Source organism: Micromonas pusilla, assembly GCF_000151265.4.
Source record: "Micromonas pusilla CCMP1545 genomic scaffold MICPUCscaffold_6, whole genome shotgun sequence".
Taxonomy (NCBI): Eukaryota; Viridiplantae; Chlorophyta; class Mamiellophyceae; order Mamiellales; family Mamiellaceae; genus Micromonas; species Micromonas pusilla.
Window position 1 is genome coordinate 65359 of NW_003315887.1, and position 19583 is coordinate 84941.

General features: G+C 63.0%; 6 protein-coding genes across 6 annotated transcripts; 4 read left to right on the forward strand and 2 right to left on the reverse strand.

Moving 5' to 3' along the window:
• Window positions 1–223: 223 nt before the first annotated feature.
• Window positions 224–13183, forward strand: DHC (dynein heavy chain; the record flags this gene model as incomplete). The annotated part of the gene is made up of 2 exons (XM_003059029.1): window positions 224–319; window positions 469–13183. 2 exons carry the CDS (start codon window positions 224–226, stop codon window positions 12985–12987), a joined length of 12615 nt encoding a protein of 4204 aa, XP_003059075.1. The 3' UTR covers window positions 12988–13183.
• Window positions 13184–13310: 127 nt separating this feature from the next.
• MICPUCDRAFT_40052 (uncharacterized protein) lies at window positions 13311–13829 on the forward strand (the record flags this gene model as incomplete). The annotated part of the gene is made up of 1 exon (XM_003059030.1): window positions 13311–13829. One exon carries the CDS (start codon window positions 13311–13313, stop codon window positions 13827–13829), a length of 519 nt encoding a protein of 172 aa, XP_003059076.1.
• A 164-nt stretch (window positions 13830–13993) lies between these two features.
• On the reverse strand, window positions 13994–14251 carry MICPUCDRAFT_58538 (uncharacterized protein; the record flags this gene model as incomplete). Its single annotated transcript, XM_003059325.1, has 1 exon — window positions 13994–14251. The coding sequence occupies one exon, from the start codon at window positions 14249–14251 to the stop codon at window positions 13994–13996; it is 258 nt and encodes an 85-aa protein (XP_003059371.1).
• A 483-nt stretch (window positions 14252–14734) lies between these two features.
• On the forward strand, window positions 14735–17082 carry MICPUCDRAFT_47447 (uncharacterized protein; the record flags this gene model as incomplete). Its single annotated transcript, XM_003059031.1, has 4 exons — window positions 14735–14986; window positions 15429–15695; window positions 15868–16545; window positions 16731–17082. 4 exons carry the CDS (start codon window positions 14735–14737, stop codon window positions 16983–16985), a joined length of 1452 nt encoding a protein of 483 aa, XP_003059077.1. The 3' UTR covers window positions 16986–17082.
• A 333-nt stretch (window positions 17083–17415) lies between these two features.
• MICPUCDRAFT_7821 (uncharacterized protein) lies at window positions 17416–17703 on the forward strand (the record flags this gene model as incomplete). The annotated part of the gene is made up of 1 exon (XM_003059032.1): window positions 17416–17703. A coding segment is annotated over one exon (288 nt), but the record flags the coding sequence as incomplete, so codon positions are not given.
• Window positions 17704–18072: 369 nt separating this feature from the next.
• Window positions 18073–19493, reverse strand: MICPUCDRAFT_58541 (uncharacterized protein; the record flags this gene model as incomplete). Its single annotated transcript, XM_003059326.1, has 3 exons — window positions 18073–18530; window positions 18685–19034; window positions 19201–19493. The coding sequence occupies 3 exons, from the start codon at window positions 19491–19493 to the stop codon at window positions 18073–18075; spliced, it is 1101 nt and encodes a 366-aa protein (XP_003059372.1).
• Window positions 19494–19583: the final 90 nt, after the last annotated feature.

Below are 19583 nucleotides of genomic sequence, written 5' to 3' on the forward strand. Positions count from 1 at the left end.
TGGCGCGATGGGGAAAGGCGGGAACGAGATCGCGGCGGCGGACGCCGCGGTCTCGACGAGCGAAAAGGTGCGCGCGCGCGCGCGTCCCGTCCCGCGAGAAGACCGGAATGCCCGCTTCGGTCACATGGTAGAACGACGTCCGTCTCACGCGACCGCCCGCCCCATCTCGCCCGTCCCCTCGTCGTCCCCGCAGTCGAGCCCGTCGAAGAGCCCCGCGAAGAAGATGAACCGGAACGCGCTTCAGGGGCAGCTCTACCCGAAGCCGAAAGTCCCGGGAGGCGCCGCGCTCAGGCCGCAGGCGAACAAGGGCGGACGCAAGGTGCGCGGCGCGACGCCCCGTCGATCTCCGCGCGATCGATCGACGCGCATCCATTTCCGGCATTCCGCCCGGCCGTCGCCCTCCTCCGCGCGTCGTCGCCGTCCCGCTGACCCCACCCCCCGCGCGCGCGTTCCCCCCCCCTCTCGCAGACCTCGAGCGGCCGCCCCGAGAGCAAGATCGTCGTCACGACGTACGAGACGACCGCGCCCGCGCCCGCGACGGCGGCCGCCGGCGACGAGCGACTGCGACAGCTCGCGGCGCGGACGACCACCCCGAGGGAAGCTTCGACGCGCCCGAAAGCCCCGCGCCCGAGCGGGCTCTCCGCGATGGAGCTCGTCGTGCCGGAGGATCCATCGACGTACCGTAAGCGCGCGAGGCACTCGGAAACGGCGGCGAGGCGCGACGGCGGCGAGTATCTCGAGCTCGCGGCGAAGCTCCGTAAATTCCCGAACAGCACGGAATTCGTGTATCTGCGTCGGCTGGATAAGAGCCCGAACGATTACGATCCGTACGCGCTCGTGATGAAGCCGTATGAGGACGTGGACCCCGCGGACTACTACACGATGAGCGTGCAGGGCATCACGCGGTTCGTCGAGGGCGTCGACGCGGAGTTCACGACGCTGGAGCAGTGGGAACGCGAGTACAAGCTGTTCTACGCGATGCGCGACCTGAAGGTGTTCAGTAAGTTTCGCCCGTGGAAAGGGTTCAGCACGTGGATCGGGCGCGTGCGACACTCGAAGATGAAGCGCGCGCAGAAGGCGATCGAGAAGCGGCTGTTCTGTTTAGATCCGCTGTTCCAAGCCGCGACGCTCGCGGTGCGGGCGCGATGTTTCGAGCTCAGCGAAACGCGGCTCTCCAAGCTCAAAGTCGGCGAGATTCGAACGCTCGAGGAGTTCCGCGGGGATCAGGCGGCGGCGCGGGAAGAGATGCGACGGACGATCCACGAGTTTGGCGAGAACACGATCGCGCTCGTGGACGGCGCGTGCGACGGCGCGATGGAAGACTTGGAGCGTCGACTGAATGATTTTTACGGCGCCGAGGCGGAGGACGACGCGATCCGCGAAGATCGCGTCGGGCACGAGACGGAGAAGATCGACGACAAAGTCAATGCGCGGGTGTCCTCGACGCTGTCCGGCACGAAGCGCAGCGGCGACGCGGAAGGAGGAGGACAGCGGAAGGACGAGTCCGCGCAGTTCGCGTACACGGTGGCGGCGACGCGTCGAACGCAACGCCGGCGGCTGTCGTCGTACGTGAAGACGATGGATTACATGATTTGCGACGCGCTGCACGAGGTGCTGATATCGTCCGTCTCCGACGTTCTCGCGGCGACGCGGCAGTGCACGGAGGAGCAGTTCGAGACGCCGAATCCGCCGTACTATTTACGGAAACCGAGAGGTCGGGCGCAGATCGCGATGATGCGCATGGTGAAGATGACCGTCGGCGCCGCGAGGACTTCGAACACGGAGACTGGGAAGAGAAACGCGGAGATGCAAAAGATGCGCGACGACGCGAAAATAGCCGCGATGGAACGGCAGCACCGCAGAGAGGAAGAGAGGCTGAACAAGTTTGAGCCGAAATACCCGGTCGCGCCGCAGTTTGAGCTGAAGCTTCTTCTCGCGGAACCGGAAGGGGGCGAGGAGGTTTCGGCCGCGAGCGAGTGCGGCGCCGAGGGCGACGACGCCGCGCCCGGCCCAACGCCCGCGACGCTTCAGTTCACCCCGAGCGTGGAGACGTACGCGAACGAGATCGAAGCCGCGGTGGGCGATTTCGTCGGGACGTTATCCGCGGTTCGAAGGCTCGCGGACGACGACGCGCTCATGTCCAAGGTGAAAGAAGGCGAGGAGCCGTTCGAGACCGGGCACGATAACCTCGCGGAGTTCATCGACGACGAGCGGCACCAGGACATCGTGCGGCGCGTGAAGCGCGCGCTGAAGTTTGGCTTTGACACCGCGCTTGAGTACGCGAGGCACTTCGATCAGTTCAAGGACATGCTCCTCTCGAACCGGAAACACTCGCTGCCGGAGATGATGGAAGGGTACAGGAACGGCGAGGTGACGTTAGATCAGTTCCGTCGCGACATGATCAAGTTCTTGGACCAAAAAGAACGCATCGAGGGGTTCTACGTCACCTCAGACGTCGGCATCGTGCGGATCAACTCCGAGGAGCTCAAAGAGACGCTCCTGCCGTCGCCGGTGACGAAACTCGCGGATTACAAGAAGATGCTCCCCGAGCTCGCGGCGTCGATGTACACGGACTTCATCACGCAAGTGCACGACGCGACGACGAAGCTCACCGCGAAGCTTTCCACGACGGAGGAGTTCGTCGCGTCGATGTCTTTCGCGGAGTCTTTGAGGGATGGCCTGCTCGACAAGCTCGAAGCGGACGCGGATGAAGTGTCGCGCCTGTACGACCTCATCGACGAGTTCAAGTACCCCGTCAAGGAGATGGACGCCGCCGCGTTCGCGACGTTGATAACGGACTTCAATCACCTGAAGACCGTGCTCGAGGAGGCGGAGACCGCGAAGGACGAGAACATCGGCCGGTTCAGCGAAGAGCTCGACTCGAAGGTGGAGGAGATCTCGAAAGAACTCAGCGAGCTCAAGCGAGAGGCCAACGCGGAGATGATCCTAGACATCGACGCCGACCGCGAGAGCGTGATCGCGTACATGACCGACCTCACGGAGAAGGTGAACACGCAGAAAGTGCAGGCGAAGAACATCGCGGACTACCAAAACATCTTCGGCGTGTCCGTCAGCGAGTTTCAAGACCTCGCCGAGGTGGCCACGGATGTCGAGCTCAAGCGGTCGCTGTGGATCAGCGACATCGAGTTCGACAAGCACATGGAGTCGTGGGCGGAGTCTCTCTTCGACCAGATCGACATGGCGTCCATGGACGAGATTGTTCAAAAGTACGTCAAGCTGTGCGTCAAGCTCGAGAGGGGGCTCCCGCCGAACCAGGTCGTGCCGAAGTTCAAAGAGAAGGTGGACAACTACAAGAACATGCTTCCGGTGATCAACGCGCTTCTGAACAAGTCGATGAAGCCGAGGCACTGGGACAAGATCATGGACATCATCGGGCAGTTCGACCGCGAGGACAACTTCACGTTGCAGAAAATTCTGGACATGAAAGCGCCGGACTTCTCGGAAGAGATCGCGAAGGTGTCCGTGGAGGCGACGCAAGAGTCCGCGCTCGAGGAGCTCTTAGTGAAGGTGACTTCCAAGTGGGACGATATTTGTTTCTCCTGCGTCGCGTACAAAGAGACCAAAGACACGTTCGTGTTGGGCAGCATCGAGGAGATCACGACCGCGCTGGAGGACTCCCAGGTCACGATGGCGACGATCATGTCCTCGCGTTTCGTCGCGGGGATTCGCACCGAGGTGGAGAAGGTGGAGAAGAGCCTGAACTTGTTCGGCGAAACCCTGGACGAGTGGCTCAACGTGCAAAAGAACTGGATGTACCTCGAGTCCATCTTCAGCGCGCCGGATATCCAGCGGCAGCTCCCCACGGAGGCGAAGCAGTTCTTCGCGGTGGACAAGCAGTACAAGGACATCATGCGGAAGACGCGGGAGAACGACAACGCGCTCAAGGCGGGGACGACGCCGGGATACCTGGCGTCGTTTCAAAAAGCGTCCGAGACGCTGGACCGCATCCAGAAAAACTTGGAGGAATACCTCGAGACGAAACGCATGGCGTTCCCGCGTTTCTATTTCCTCTCGAACGACGAGCTCTTAGAAATATTAGCGCAGACGAAGAACGTCCAAGCGGTGCAGCCGCACATGTCCAAGTGCTTCGACGGGATCAAATCTTTAGACTTTGGAGACGACCCGAAGAGCGTGGACATTTACGCGATGTTCTCCGGCGAAGGCGAGCGCGTCGGGTTAGGAAAGAACCTCAAAGCGCGCGGGAACGTGGAGCAGTGGCTCAGCGCGGTCGAGGCCGCGATGGTGACGTCGCTGAAGCGCCAAGGCAAGGACTCGTACTTGAGCTACCCGAAGGAGGAGAGGACGAAGTGGGTGCTAAAGCAGCCCGCGCAAATCGTCATCGCGGTTTCGCAAATTTATTGGTGCCGCGGCGTCGTGAACGCGCTCGAGTCGTCCTCGCCCGTGGAAAACATGCATCAGTGGCTCGAGAGCAACCGCTCGGACTTGAAAGACATGACCGTCGTCGTCCGCGGCCACCTCACGTCCTTGCACCGCAAGATCATCGCCGCGTTGATCACGATAGACGTCCACGCGCGCGACATCACGGAGGAGCTGTACAACGAAAAAACCGAGAGCACGAACGACTTCAACTGGCAGATGCAGTTGCGGTATTACTGGAACGACGAAGAGGACGTCGTGTACATACGACAGACGAACAGCATGTTCACGTACGCGTACGAGTACCTCGGCGCGCAGTCGCGCCTCGTCGTGACGCCGATGACGGATCGCTGTTACATGACGTTGACCGGGGCGATGCACTTAAAACTCGGCGGCGCGCCCGCCGGTCCCGCGGGCACCGGGAAGACCGAGTCCACGAAAGATCTCGGGAAAGCGCTCGGGGTTCAGTGCGTCGTGTTCAACTGCGGCGATAACTTGGACTTCAAGTTCATGGGGAAGTTCTTCGCCGGGCTCGCGCAGTGCGGCGCGTGGGCGTGCTTCGACGAGTTCAACAGGATCGACATCGAGGTTTTATCCGTCGTCGCGCAGCAGCTCTTGACGATTCAAAACGCGATGAAGGCGCAGCTGACGCGGTTCAACTTCGAAGGCCGCGACATGCGCCTCCAGCACTCGTTCGCGGTGTTCATCACGATGAACCCCGGGTACGCCGGCCGCACGGAGCTCCCGGATAACCTGAAGGCGCTGTTCCGACCGATGGCGATGATGATTCCGGATTATGCGCTCGTCGCGGAGGTGATGCTCTTCAGCGAGGGGTTCGAGACGTCGAAAGACTTGTCGCGGAAGATGGTGAAGCTGTACAAGCTGTCGAGCGAGCAGCTGTCGCAGCAGGACCACTACGACTTTGGCATGCGCGCGCTCAAGTCCGTGCTCGTCATGGCTGGCGCCCTGAAGCGCGGGTCCCCGGATCTGGACGAGCAAGTCGTGCTCATTCGCGCGATGCGCGATTCAAACTTGCCGAAATTTTTATCCGAGGACGCGGAGTTATTCGAAGCGATCGTCGGCGATTTATTCCCCGGCGTCGTCGTCCCCGAGAACGACGCGGGCGACCTCGAGAAGGCGATCATCACGTCGTTAGAGGAAGCGACGCTTCAGAACGTGCACAAGTTTGTCGTCAAAGTCGTACAGCTGTACGAGACGTTTAACGTTCGCTTCGGCGTCATGCTCGTCGGCCCCACCGGCGGCGGGAAGACGACGTGCTACCGGATGCTCAAGTCCGCGCTGACGCGCCTTCGGGAGGAAGGCCACGAGAACGAGTCGTTCCAGAAGATACACACGTACGTGTTTAACCCGAAGTGCATCAAGATGGGCGAGCTCTACGGCGAGTACAACCTCATGACGAACGAGTGGACGGACGGCCTCGGCTCGACGTTGATTCGCAACGCCGTCGCGGACCCGACGATGGAGAAAAAATGGGTCGTCTTCGACGGCCCCGTAGACGCGATCTGGATCGAGAACATGAACACGGTGTTGGACGACAACTGCGTGTTGTGTCTCCCGAACGGCGAGCGCATCAAGCTCAACCCGCACACGATGCGGATGCTCTTCGAGGTGCAAGATTTAGCCGTCGCGTCCCCGGCGACGGTTTCCCGATGCGGGATGGTCTACGTTCCCCCCGAGGAGCTCGGGTGGATCCCGTACGTCACGACGTGGGCGAACACGCAGCTCCCGGAGGCGATGACGGACGAAACGAAAGCGTGGATGCTCGAGATGTTCGAGAACACGATCGACGTGGGGATCAAGTTTGTCAGGAAAAAGCTCACAGAGGGGATCCCGACGGTGGACATCAACTTGATCACGTCGCTGACGTTCTTGTTCAAGTCGCTCATGCAGCCCGAAAAGGGCGTGGACTTCGCGGACGACCCGCAGCTCCTTCACAGCAAGCTCGCGAAGATTTATTTGTTCTCGTACGTGTGGAGCATCGGCGGGAACGTCGACGCGGAGTGTTACTACGCCTTTGACGAGTGGACGCGCGAGGTTTTACTCGAGAAGCTCCCGGAGGTGGGCAACTTACCCACGAAGGGCACCGTGTACGACTGGTACGTCATCACGAAGGATAAGGACGCCCCGAAAGGGAAGTTCGCGCCGTGGAACGACGTCGTGCAGCCGTTCAACTACAGCAAGTCCGTGCCGTACTTCCAGCTCCTCGTCCCGAACGTGGACACGACGCGGTTTTCGTTTTTGCTGCAGACGTGCCTCGAAGTAAACAAGAGCCTGCTCCTCGTCGGCGGCTCCGGGGTTGGGAAGTCGGTCATCATCACCGACTACCTGCAGCGATCGCAGGAAGAGAAAGGTCTCGTGAACGTCATCATCAACTTCAGCGCGCAGACGCCCGCGTACGACACGCAGCTGTTGATCGAGTCCAAGCTCGAGAAGAAGCGAAAGACGAAATTCGGCGCTCCGCCGAATAAAAAAGTCGTTCTCTTCGTCGACGACGTGAACATGCCCGCGCGGGAGACGTACGGCGCGCAGCCGCCCGTGGAGCTCCTGAGGCAGTTCCAGGACTTCCGCGGGTTCTACGACCGCAAGAAGCTGTACTGGAAGGACATCGAGGACACGACTCTGGTCTCCGCGTGCGCGCCCCCGGGCGGCGGACGCCAAGAGGTCACCCCGCGTTTCTTCAGGCACTTCAACATGCTGAACGTGCCACCGCCGTCGGACGACAGCATGAAGACGATTCTCGGCGCGATCTTCAACGGGTTCTTACAGGACTTCCCGCGGGACTTCCACGACATGGTCAAGCCCGTGGTGAGCTCGTCCGTGGAGGTGTACCGAAGGATGAGCGAGGAGCTTCTCCCGACGCCGGCGAAGTCGCACTACACGTTCAACCTGCGAGATTTAAGCAAGGTGATGCAAGGTTTACTCCTCGTGACCCCGGAGAACTGCAAACAGAAAGAGGTCATGATTCGTCTGTGGGTGCACGAGTCCATGCGCGTGTTCCACGACCGCCTCATAAGCATCGAGGACAAGAACTACTACAAGAAGATGTGCGGCGAGCTCGTGAAGAAAAACTTCAACGGCGGGCCAAATTACGCGCAGCTGTTCGAAGAACGCAACATCATCTTCGGCGACTTCTTAGTCCCCGGCACGGAGCCGGAAGATCGCGTGTACCAAGAAGCCACGGACTTCGACGCGATGACGAAGATCATGGAGGACGTCCTCGAGGATTACAACGTTTCGAGCACGAACGCGATGAATCTCGTCTTTTTCGCGGACGCCGCGGAGCACGCGACGAGGATCGCGCGCATCCTTCGCCAACCGCGCGGGAACGCGATGCTCGTCGGCGTCGGCGGCAGCGGGAAGCAGTCCCTGACGCGGTTCGCGACGTTCATGGCTGGGTTTAAGTGCTTCAGCATCGAGCTCACGCGCGGGTTCGGCCTCGGCGAGTTCCGCGAAGATTTGAAATCCCTCTACGTCCAAGCCGGGATTCAGGGCACGCCGACGGTTTTCTTGTTCACGGACACGATGATCGTCACGGAGTCGTTCGTGGAGGACATAAACAACATCCTCAACAGCGGCGAGGTTCCCGGTCTATTCGCGCAGGACGAGAAAGAACGCTTGATGTCGGACATTCGGCCGTACGTCGAGAGCTTGGGACTCCCGGCGACGAAGGACGTCTTGTACTCGACGTTTATCAACCGCGTCAGGGACAATCTGCACATCATCCTGTGCATGTCCCCCGTCGGCGAGGCGTTCCGTTCGCGATGCCGCCAGTTCCCGTCGCTCATTAACTGCTGCACGATCGACTGGTACATGGAGTGGCCCGCGGAGGCGCTGAACTCCGTCTCTAAGCGGTTCTTGTCGACGGTGGATCTGGGGACGCCGGAGGCGAACGACGCGGTCGCCGCGATGTGCGTGGACATCCACGTCAGCGTAACGGAAACGTCCGACCGTTTCTTCCAAGAGCTCCGAAGGAAGTTTTACACCACCCCAAAGTCCTACCTCGACCTGATCAACCTGTACACGTCGTTGCTCGCGGAGAAGCGCGAAGAGCTCGGCACCGCGCGCGATCGCCTCCTAAACGGTTTACAAAAACTCGACGAGACGAACGCGGTCGTGGACTCGCTCCAGGTTGAGCTCACCGCTCTCGGTCCCGTGCTCGAGGAGAAATCCGCGGCGACCGCGATCTTGATCGAGGACGTCGCCAAGGATAAAGCCGCCGCCGCGATCGTCGAGGAGAAGGTTGGCGAAGAAGAAGCCGTCGCGAAAGAGCAGGCGCGTAAGACGGAGGAAATCGCCGCGGACGCGCAAGCGGACCTCGACGAAGCCATGCCCGCGCTCGAGGCTGCCGTGGAGTCCCTCAACGCGCTGAATAAGGGCGACATCACGGAGGTGAAGGGCTTCCCGAAGCCGCCGCCGCTCGTGCAGCTCACGATGGAAGCCGTGTGCATCCTCTTGGGCGAGAAACCAGACTGGGAGACCGCGAAGAAGGTTCTCTCCCGCGGCACGTTCATGCAAGAGCTGTTCGATTACGACAAGGACAACATCAAGGCCAGCGTGATGAAGAAGCTCACGGTGTACGTCGAGAACCCGGACTACACCCCCGAGAGCGTGCAGCGGCAATCGAAAGCGGCGATGAGTCTGTGCATGTGGACGCGGGCGATGCACGTGTACTCGCGCGTCGCGAAGCTCGTCGAGCCGAAGAAGGCGGCGCTCCAGGCTGCGAAAGACTCCCTCGCGGAGACGATGGCTCAGCTGAAAGAGAAACAGGATAAGCTCAAAGCGGTGCAAGATAACGTCGCGCGGCTCGAGAAGGCGTTGCAAGACGCGCAAGACGAGAAGCAATCGCTCGCGGACCAGGCGGTGCTCACAGAGAATCGATTGATTCGCGCGGAGAAATTAACCGGCGGTCTCGCGGACGAGCAAGTCCGCTGGAAAGACACCGCGGAGGACTTAAAGCACCAGACGGACTTGCTCGTCGGCGACGTGTTCCTCTCCGCGGCATGCATCGCGTACTTTGGCGCGTTCACGGGCGCGTACAGGAACGAGCTCGTCGATAAGTGGGTCCAGCGGTGTAAAGAGCTCCAGATCCCCGTGAGCGACGACTGCACGCTGCGCGGCACGCTCGCGTCCCCGGTCGAAGTCCGAGACTGGAACATCTGGGGTTTACCCACGGACAACGTGTCCATCGACAACGGCATCTTAGTCACGCGAGGGAAGCGCTGGCCGCTGATGATCGACCCGCAGAACCAGGCGAACTCGTGGATCAAGGCGATGGAGACGAAAAACGCGCTCAAGGTTATCAAGCTCACCGACGCCAATTACCTGCGCACGCTCGAGTCTTCCATTCGCATCGGCACGCCGGTGCTCGTGGAGGACATCGGCGAGACGCTGGACCCCGCGCTCGAGCCGATCCTTCAGAAGGCGGTCTTCACGCAGAACGGCCGGACGTTGATTCGCCTCGGGGACACGGACGTGGACTACGATCCCAATTTCAAGTTTTATCTCACGTCGAAGATGCCGAACCCGCATTACCTCCCCGAGATTTGCATCAAGGTGACGATCATCAACTTCACGGTGACGATCAAAGGTCTGGAGGATCAGCTCTTGGGCGACGTCGTGAGGAAGGAACGCCCGGACCTCGAGGAGGCGAAGGACCGGCTCGTCGTGTCCATTTCAAACGATAAGAAGCAGCTCAAGGATTTGGAAGACAAAATCTTAAAGCTCCTGAAAGAGTCCGAAGGGAACATCCTGGACGACGTCGACCTCATCGACACGCTGAACAACAGTAAAATCACCTCCGGGATGATCAGCGGCCGCCTCATCGAAGCCGAGGAGACGGAAAAGAACATCAACGAGACGCGAGAGACGTACAGAGCCGCGGCGACGCGCGGCTCCATCCTGTACTTTGTCATCGCCGACCTCGCGCTCATAGGTCCGATGTACCAGTACTCGCTCGCGTACTTCATGCGGCTGTTTAACCTGTGCATCGATAACAGCGAGCCGAGCGACGAGCTCGACGAGCGCCTGACGAACTTGATGGCGTACACGACGCAGTTTATGTTTGAAGCCGTGTGCCGCGGGTTGTTCGAAGAGCACAAGCTTCTGTTCTCGTTCCTCTTGTGCACGAGCATTCTGCGCGCCGCGGAGGTCGAGCCGCCGAAGGAGGAGGACGACGAGGAAGGCGAAGGAGGCTCGAAGGCGTCGTCGCCGGTGAAGAAATCCGCCTCGGACGCGCCGCCGGCGGAGGACGCGGCCGCGGACTCGGCTGCGGAGGGCTCCTCCTCCGACGACGAAAAGGAAGAGGACAAAGCGCCGGCGCGGATGAAAATCGAGCCGCGCGAGTGGTCCGTGTTCCTCCGCGGCACGCCTCTGAACTACGAAGCCCCGCCCAAGCCGATCGAGTGGGCCACGGACGCGGTGTGGAGAAACATCGCGTACCTCGAGAAGGACCTCTCTCACGTCTTAAACGGCTTCGCGGCTGACCTCGCGTCCGACTCGGACGCGTTCCGAGCCTGGGCGGAATCCGACGCCCCGTTCGAGGCGCCGCTCCCGCGCGGTTGGGACGACAAGCTCACGCCGTTCGTCAAGCTCGCGGTCGTGAAGTTCTTCCGCGAGGAGACCGCCGTCTCGAGCGCGCAGCAGTACGTCGGCGTCGAGCTCGGGGAGGCGTTCACGGAGGCGCCGCCGTGGACGTTGGACGACGTGTTCCCGGATACCAACGCGCGGACGCCCATCATCTTCATCCTCTCCACGGGCGCGGACCCGACCGCGATGCTTCAGCGGTTCGCGACGAAGATGGGGTGGATCCCGGGCGAGCGATTGCACATCTGTTCGCTGGGGCAAGGGCAAGGGCCGGTCGCGGAGGCGCTCGTCGCGGGCGGGCAGAGCACCGGCGACTGGGTGTGCCTCCAGAATTGTCACCTCGCCAAGTCGTGGATGTTATCCCTGGAGCGGCTGGTCGCGGCGATGTCGTCGCCGCAGCAGCAGATCCACGACGAACATCGCCTGTGGCTCACGTCCATGCCCGCGGACATCTTCCCCACGCTGGTCCTCCAGAACGGAATTAAGCTCACGAACGAGCCCCCGAAGGGCGTGCGCGCGAACATGAAGCGAACGTTTAACGACATCAACGACGAGCAGTGGGAGTCGTGCTCGAAGCCGGCGCCGTACAAGAAGCTCATGTACGCGCTCAGCACCTTCCACGCGGTGATTCAAGAGCGAAGGAAATTCGGTCCGCTCGGGTGGAACATCCGGTACGAGTTCAACGCGTCCGACATCGAGTGCTCCATGCTCACGTTGAAGATGTTTCTGGAGGAGCAGGACCAAATCCCGTGGGCCGCGCTCGTGTACGTGACGGGTCAGATCAACTACGGCGGGCGCGTCACGGACGACCTCGACCGTCGCTGTCTGATGTGCAACCTGAAGAAGTACTACGTCAGCGCTCTGTTGGAAGACTCGTACCGGTTCACGCCGAGTGGGACGTACTACGCGCCGCCGGAGGGGGATCTGAAGAGCGTGCGGGATTTCGTGAACGCGTTGCCGCTGACGGAGGCGCCGGAAGTTTTCGGCATGCACCCGAACGCGAACATCACGTTCCAGATGCAAGAGACGAAGAAGATGATGGACGCGGTGCTGTCCATACAACCCAGGGCGACCGCCGCGGAGGGTGGGCGATCGCCGGACGAGGTTGTCGCCGCGCTCGCCGAGGAGCTCGCCGCGTCCATCGCGACGCCGATGTCCCTCGACGAAGCCGCGTTCGGCCTCTTCGATCGCACGGACACCGGGCAGTTGAAATCCCTGTCCGTCGTCCTCGGTCAAGAGATCGAGCGGTTCAACAACCTCACGACGATCGTCATCGCGTCCCTCGCGGAGCTTCAGAAGGCGATCAAGGGCGTCGTCGTCATGTCCGGCGAGCTCGAGCAGATGTACACCAACTTTCTGAACAACCAAGTCCCGGGCGTGTGGGAAAAAGCCGCGTATCCGTCGCTCAAGCCCCTCGGCGGCTGGATCGCGGACTACCACCGCAGGATCGAGTTCGTGCACACGTGGCTGCGGCAAGGCAACCCGAAGACGTACTGGCTCCCCGGGTTCTTCTTCCCGCAGGGGTTCATGACCGGGGTGTTACAGACGCACGCGAGGAAGTACGCGCAGCCGATTGACTCGTTGAACTTCACCTTTGAGGTGCTGGACGGGGTGGAGACGCCGGAGGACGTCGTCGCGGCGCCTGAAGACGGCGTCTTGATCGACGGCCTGTTCGTGGACAACGCGCGGTGGAACCGAGCGGAGAAGTACCTCGACGAGAGCGAGCCGGGGATCATGTGCAGCGATCTCCCCGTGGTGCACTTCATCCCGGTGCAGCATCACAACCCGCCGCCGCTGCTCGCGCCCGCGGATCCGAAGGAGTACCAGTGCCCGCTGTATAAGACGTCGGTGCGGGCTGGGATTCTGTCCACGACGGGGCAGTCCACGAACTTTGTGCTGTGCGTCGGGCTGCCGATCAAGCCGGGGACGGACAGCGACTTTTGGGTGCTGCAGGGCGTCGCTTTGCTCTGCGCGCTCAACGATTGAGAAGAGAAGAGAAGCGAAGAAAGAGAAGGAAAAAAAAAACCCACCGACGGCGCGGCGACGCGGAGGGTCGCTCGCGGCCGTCGCGAAGGAAATAACGTATTCACGACGATAGACGTATTAGTCCGGCGGGGTCGGAACCGTGCGCAACGACGCCCCCGCCGGTGTATTTTTGTGATTGGAATTAAAGCGATTAGCGAAACACGCGTCGGTTCGAGTCCCCGCCTCCCGCCCCCGTGTCGCTTCCCTCCCACGAGTGCCGTCGTTGAAGTTTTTTATTCCGAGACGAGAAATAGATTTCGCATTCATCACTCGTCTCGCGCGCGATGGGGCCGCCCGCGGCGGCGCGCTCGCCCGGCGAACCCACGACGTCGTCGAAGACGTCCGTCGTCCTCGTCGACGGCGACTGCGTCCTGTGCGACGGCTTCGCGCGGTTCGTCTCCGCGTTCGACGCGCGCGGCGTGGTCCTCTTCGCGACGCAGCAATCCGAGGAAGGGCGCGCGGTGCTTCGACGCGCGAACGCGCCGATGGACCTCTCCACGATCGTCCTCGTGGAGCACGACGCGCGCGCGGAAGTCGCGAAGGACGACAGGATCAAGACGCACGTCAAGTCGACCGCGATCCTGAGGGCGTTAACAGCGCTCGGGCTCCCGCTGTCGACGCTGGGGTGGGCGGGATTAGCGCTCGTCCCGAGACGGGTCCGAGACGGCGCGTACGACGTCGTCGCGCGGTATCGGCACGTCGTCTTCGGGAGGAAGGGCGAGGGGGGATCGTGCGCGCTGCCTGACGTCGTCGTGAGGCGACGGATGGGACGGAAGATCCCGAGGGAGCTGCTGGGGGAGTGACGGGGGCGGGGCGAACCGTAGACTCTAGCTAGACTGTTCGTTCTGACTGATCGCGTCCGCGCGCGCGAGCGACCGGAGTAAGGTCCCTTCTCGTCCTATCACATCTCTATCGCTACGTGCGCCTACGGGATGCACGACGTCGACGTTCGCACAGTCGACGCGCGTCAGCGTTTCGTCGTCGGCGCGTCCGCGACGGCGCGCGTTTCGTTCCCCTCGCGTTCCGCCGCGTCGTCGTCGTCGTCGTCGTCGATGAAATCCAGTCTCCGCTTCGTCGCGTCCAACTCCGGATCTCCCACCCTCGATCGCGTCGGCGCTTTCTTCTTCGGCGCGGGCGGCACCGGCCCGTGCGTGACCGTCTTCCCCGCGCTGTTCGGCGGCGTCGACGACTTGGACGAGCGGAAGTAGTCGTTCATGCTGCTCATCGTTCTGTGGCGGGCTTCGTTCTGTCTCGGAACGTTCGGCTCGGCGGGGGATTATAATCCGCTGCTAATAACACGATGAATTTTATCGCGAGAATGGGCGCGCCCTCTGTCGCGCCCGCCTCGCGGTGCGACGACTTCGACGCGCGCGCGGACGACGCGAGGACGCGCGCTCGGTCTTCTCTGATGCACGCGCCGCCGCGTGCGCGAGATGCGACGCGCGGGTCGTTGTGACGCCGCCGAACCCGCGCGCGCGCCCCAGAGCACTCTCGTTTCCGTGGATATTTCCAAACTGAAAGAGGGCGCGGCCGGGCGTCAGCGTCATCGTCACAGCAGTGACTGGAACGGACGACCGCAGCGGCGGCCGAGCGCGCACGTGTCGCGGACGACGCGCTCCTCCCGTTGCACTCCAGCGCGCGCGCGTCCACCCGGCGTCGGCGCCTCTCGCGTGTCACGCGCAGCACCCCCCCCCTCCCTAACGCCATCATGAGCGCCGTCACGGCGGTCGCCCCGGTCGCGCTCGGCGCGCGCCTCGCGACGCGCTTCCGCGCGCCGGCGTCGACGCGGCGGCATCATCACCGCCAGCGCGTCGCGACGACGAGCAAGGCTGTCGCGGAGCAGTCGGACGTCCTCCAGAAGAACAAGGAGGAGTGGAACACCCTCGGTTCCGTCTGCGCGGTCTTGGGGTCGCAGTGGGGAGACGAGGGCAAGGGCAAGCTCGTGGACATCCTCGCCCAGGTGCGCGCTCCGTCGCGTCGCGTCGTCGGCGGCATCGCGTCTCTCTCGCGCTCGCTCCGCGCGTCTCTCTCGCGATTTGCGATCGATTCTCCGATCGGGCGTTCGCGGCTCGACGCCGCGACCGCGTCGGGCGGCGGCGTCGCTCGAGATCGCCCGCGTCGTCGCGCGCGGGTCCTCTCGGCGTTTCCGGGGGACGATCGATCGCGCGTCTCGCGCGCGACGCGCCTCCGACCCGCGATCGCGACGCGCGCGCGGCCGCGGCGGAAACCTAGACCTAAAGGATCGACCGTCGTGATCGCGGCGGCCGCGCGCGTTTCGTTTTTTTCGCTCCTCTCGGACCCTCCCTCCGTTCGAACCCGAACCCGAACCCGAACCCGAACTCACGACCCCCGCGCCCCCGTCGACCCCATCCATCCTCGCCCGCGACCTCGACCGACGACAGGAGTACGACATCGTCGCGCGATGCCAGGGCGGCGCGAACGCGGGCCACACCATCTACGACGACGACGGCAAGAAGTACGCGCTCCATCTCGTCCCCTCTGGCATCCTCAACGAAAAGTGCAAATGCGTCGTGGGCAACGGCGTCGTCGTGCACCTCCCCGGGATGTTCGAGGAGATCGACACGCTCGAGAGAGCGGGCGTGGCCATCGACCCGAGCCGGCTCTGCATCTCCGACCGCGCGCACATGCTCTTCGACCTTCACAAGGAGGCGCGTTCTATACACTGGTCCCCATACGACCGCGTTGGCGTGGTGAACGCCGATCCTTAAGGACTTTTCCCGGCGTCTCTCTCCGCCCACCCCTCGCTTTCAATCCCCGCCCGCGTTGCCTTTCAACTCCGTCTGACGCCTTTCAACTCCACCCCGACATCGCCTCTCGCAGGTGGACGGGCTGCGAGAGGCGGAGCTCTCGGGGAACAAGATCGGCACGACGAAACGAGGCATCGGGCCGGCGTACGCGTCCAAGGCGACGCGCAACGGCGTGCGCGTCGGGGACATTCGCAACCCGGAGAAGTTCGCGGCGAATTTGAGGCTCCTCGCCGCGGACGCGGCCTCGCGCTTCCCGGAGTTTGAGTACGACGTCGACGCGGAGATCGAGGCGTATAAAAAGTACGCGGAACGCATCATCCCGTTCATCGCGGACACCGTCGCGCTCGTCAACGAGGAGCACAAAGCCGGCAAGCGCGTCCTCGTCGAGGGCGCGAACGCGACGATGCTCGACCTCGACTTTGGGACGTATCCGTTCGTGACGTCGTCGAACCCGAGCCTCGGCGGCGTCTGCGCCGGGTTGGGCCTCGCGCCGAGTAAGTTTGAGACGGTGATCGGCGTCGCCAAGGCGTACACGACGCGCGTCGGCGCGGGGCCGTACCCCACGGAGCTCTTCGGCGACCTCGCGGACGAGCTCCGCGAGAAAGGGTTCGAGTACGGGACGACGACGGGGCGACCGCGCAGGATCGGGTGGCTGGACGTCGTCGCGCTGAACTACGCCACGACCATCAACGGGTTCACGCACATAAACTTGACGAAGCTCGACGTGCTGAGCGGTCTGAAGGAGCTGAAGGCGCGTTCTATACACTGGTCCCCATACGACCGCGTCGGCGTGGTGAACGCCGATCCTTAAGGACTTTGCCCGTCGTCTCTCTCCGCCCACCCCTCGCTTTCAATCCCCGCCATCGACGCCTTTCAACTCCATCTGACGCCTTTCAACTCCACCCCGACATCGCTTCGTATGGAACGACCCTGAAGATCGGCGTCGGGTATAAGATGCCGGACGGGACGGTCACGACCGCGTTCCCGGGGGACATCGACGACCTCGCGAGCGTGGAGGTGGTGTACGAGACGGTCCCGGGGTGGGACGAGGACATCTCGGGTGTTCGCGCGTACGGCGATCTTCCGGCGGGGTGCAGGGGGTACGTCGAGAGGATCGAAGAGCTGTGCGGCGTGGAGTGTCGTTACCTCGGCGTCGGACCGGGAAGGGACGCGATGGTGGTGAAGTTTTGATTAAGGGCGAAGAGTTTGATGAGGAGGAGGAGGAGGAGAAGGGTTTTCCCTCCGCGGGTAATGTTTGGTTTGTTATCGCAACGTAACACGTATCGTATTCATCGTCGCGACGCGCCTCGCCGACACCTTTCGTTCTTCACTGCGTGCGTCAGATTATGCGCCCGCCGCAACCAGACATTCTTTTTCCGCCGCCGAACGTTCCGAGACGGCCGCATTCGCTCCTCGCGCGCCGCGCGGAAAGAGGAACGCGCCCGCCGTCGACATGGGACGATGTCCCACCGGGGGCGGTAAGAAGACGTCCAGCCAGAAGAACCGCGTCGGGTACGCCACGAAGCGCCTGCGACGCGCGCAGTTCGAGCTCCCGCACGCGGACGTCATCTACAAGGCGGTGCATAAGCACGTGAACGCGGACGGGACGCCGAAGAACCAGGGCGGAGCGGGGAACAAGGCGAGGGAGATCAGCAGCATGGAGGCGATGATCAGAGGGGACGCGAACCAGCCGTGGAACGAGGATCTGCCGGGGGGCGGGCAGCACTACGACGTCTTCACCGGACGGCATTTCGAGTCCGCGGAGGCGCTCGCGAGGCATCAGAAGACGAAGCAGTACAAACGGGACAGGAAACGGGTTTTGAACGGGCCGAAGCCGCACGAGCAAGGGGACGCGGAGGCCGCCGCGGGGATGGCGCCGCCGGACAACGGGAAGAAGCTCAACCGAGCCCCGGTCGCGGCGATGATCGAGTAACCGCTACAGAAGTAGTCCCTAGTAGTTCCGTCGTCGTCGCGCGTGATTCGATTCGACGATTCGCTTCGATTCGCTTCGCTCTCGTCCATCCGTCTATCTATCGCGCCGCTCGCTCAATCCGCGCACCCGATGCACTCGACCGCGCCCTGACTCGTCGCCGCGCTGAAGAAGAACGCGTTCCTCACCGGCGTCCCCTTCCGCGTCGCCGCGCGAAGCAACTCCGGGTCGTTCCATACGAGCGAACGTCGGGGTGGAGTTCATAGGCGTCAGATGGCGTTGAAAGGCGTCGAGGGCGGGTATTGAAAGCGAGGGACCCTGGGCGGAGAGATGCGCCGGCAAAAGTCCTTAAGGATCGGCGTTCACCACGCGGACGCGGTCGTATGGGGACCAGTGTATAGAACGCGCCTCCTGCCCGAGGACCCCCCCGACGATCGCCGCCACCGCCGGCGACGCGGAATGCCCGCTGCCCGCGCCGAGCTCCCGTCCGACGTGCTCCTCCACGACGCTCGGCGGGAGCCACCCGGGCTTCACGCCGTTGTCGCGCTCCGCGTCCGCGATGCCGTCCAAAAGCTCCGGGAGGTCCGCCGCGAGAGGCCGTCGCCCGGTTCGCGTCTCGAACGCGGCGCAGAGCAGAAACGCACCCGCCGCCTTGTTCACGCGCCGCAGTCCGCCCTCGCGGCCGTTCCCCATGGAGCTCCACTTCGCCGCGAGCGCGTCGCGGAGAGGCACGTACGACGCGACCGCGGTCGGCGCCGGCGGCGGCGCGTCCGTCTCCTCCTTTTCTTTTTCTTTTACTTCGCTTCCTGAGGGTCGTTCCATACGAAGCGAATGTCGGGGTGGAGTTGAAAGGCGTCAGAAGCGGAGTTGAAAGGCGTCGAGGGCGGGGATTGAACGCATTGGATGGGCGCAGAGACACGCCGGGAAAAGTCCTTAAGGATCGGCGTTCACCACGCCGACGGGGTCGTATGGGGACCAGTGTGAGATAGAACGCGCCTGAGCCCGGCGCCGCGTCCGGCGCGTGCTCGAACGCGTCCCCGAGGTCGACGAAGAAGTGCGCCGTGGACGCTCGGCAGTGCGCGTGGAAGAACGCGACGCCGCCGGGCCCAACGCGTCTGCACGACGCGTTGATCTCGATCGCGTCCGATAGCGAAGCGCCGGAGTACAGCACCGCGTCGACGCCGGCGCGGAATTCCACATCCATCAGCGGCGCGCTCGGAAGCGCGACGCCGGGATCGGAGCGACACTCGACGAAGCAGAACGGGTTCATCTCCTGGAGCGTGTCGCGCATCGCGCGCGCGACGGTGATGCTGAGGACGAAGCGAAGGGAGGGCCCAGGGAGGGAGGGAGGGAGAGAGGGAGGGAGGACGACGCGTGAGATGAGAAGAAGATGGGATGCCCAGATCGAGCGAGCGACGTGCGACGGACGCGATCTCGCGAGGAGCGCTTAGCGGACGGATCGATCGATGGACGCACCTCCCCGCCGCCTTCCCCGCCGCCCCCGCCGTCGCGAGAAAGTTCCCCGGCGGCGCGTTCGCGTCGTACGCGTCCATCCCGTTGTCCCAGATCCTCAGCGTGCCGACGCCCGCGAGCACGATGTTCTTGCACGCCTCCGCGGCGACGCCGTCGAGATCCCCGAGCACGAAAAACGTGCTCGCGCCCATCCGCTTCTGCGCCTCCACGCCCCAGACGCGGAGCTGACGGTCGTACACCGCGGCCTGCTCGTCCGTGAGGCCGCCGCCGTTCGGATCCGCGGTGGCCGCGGTCATGACGAGACGATCGAGCGACGCGACCGCGCGACTCGAGATCTGATCGCGATCGGTCGACAGCTGCGCGCGTGAAGTCCCGTTCTTTTGAAG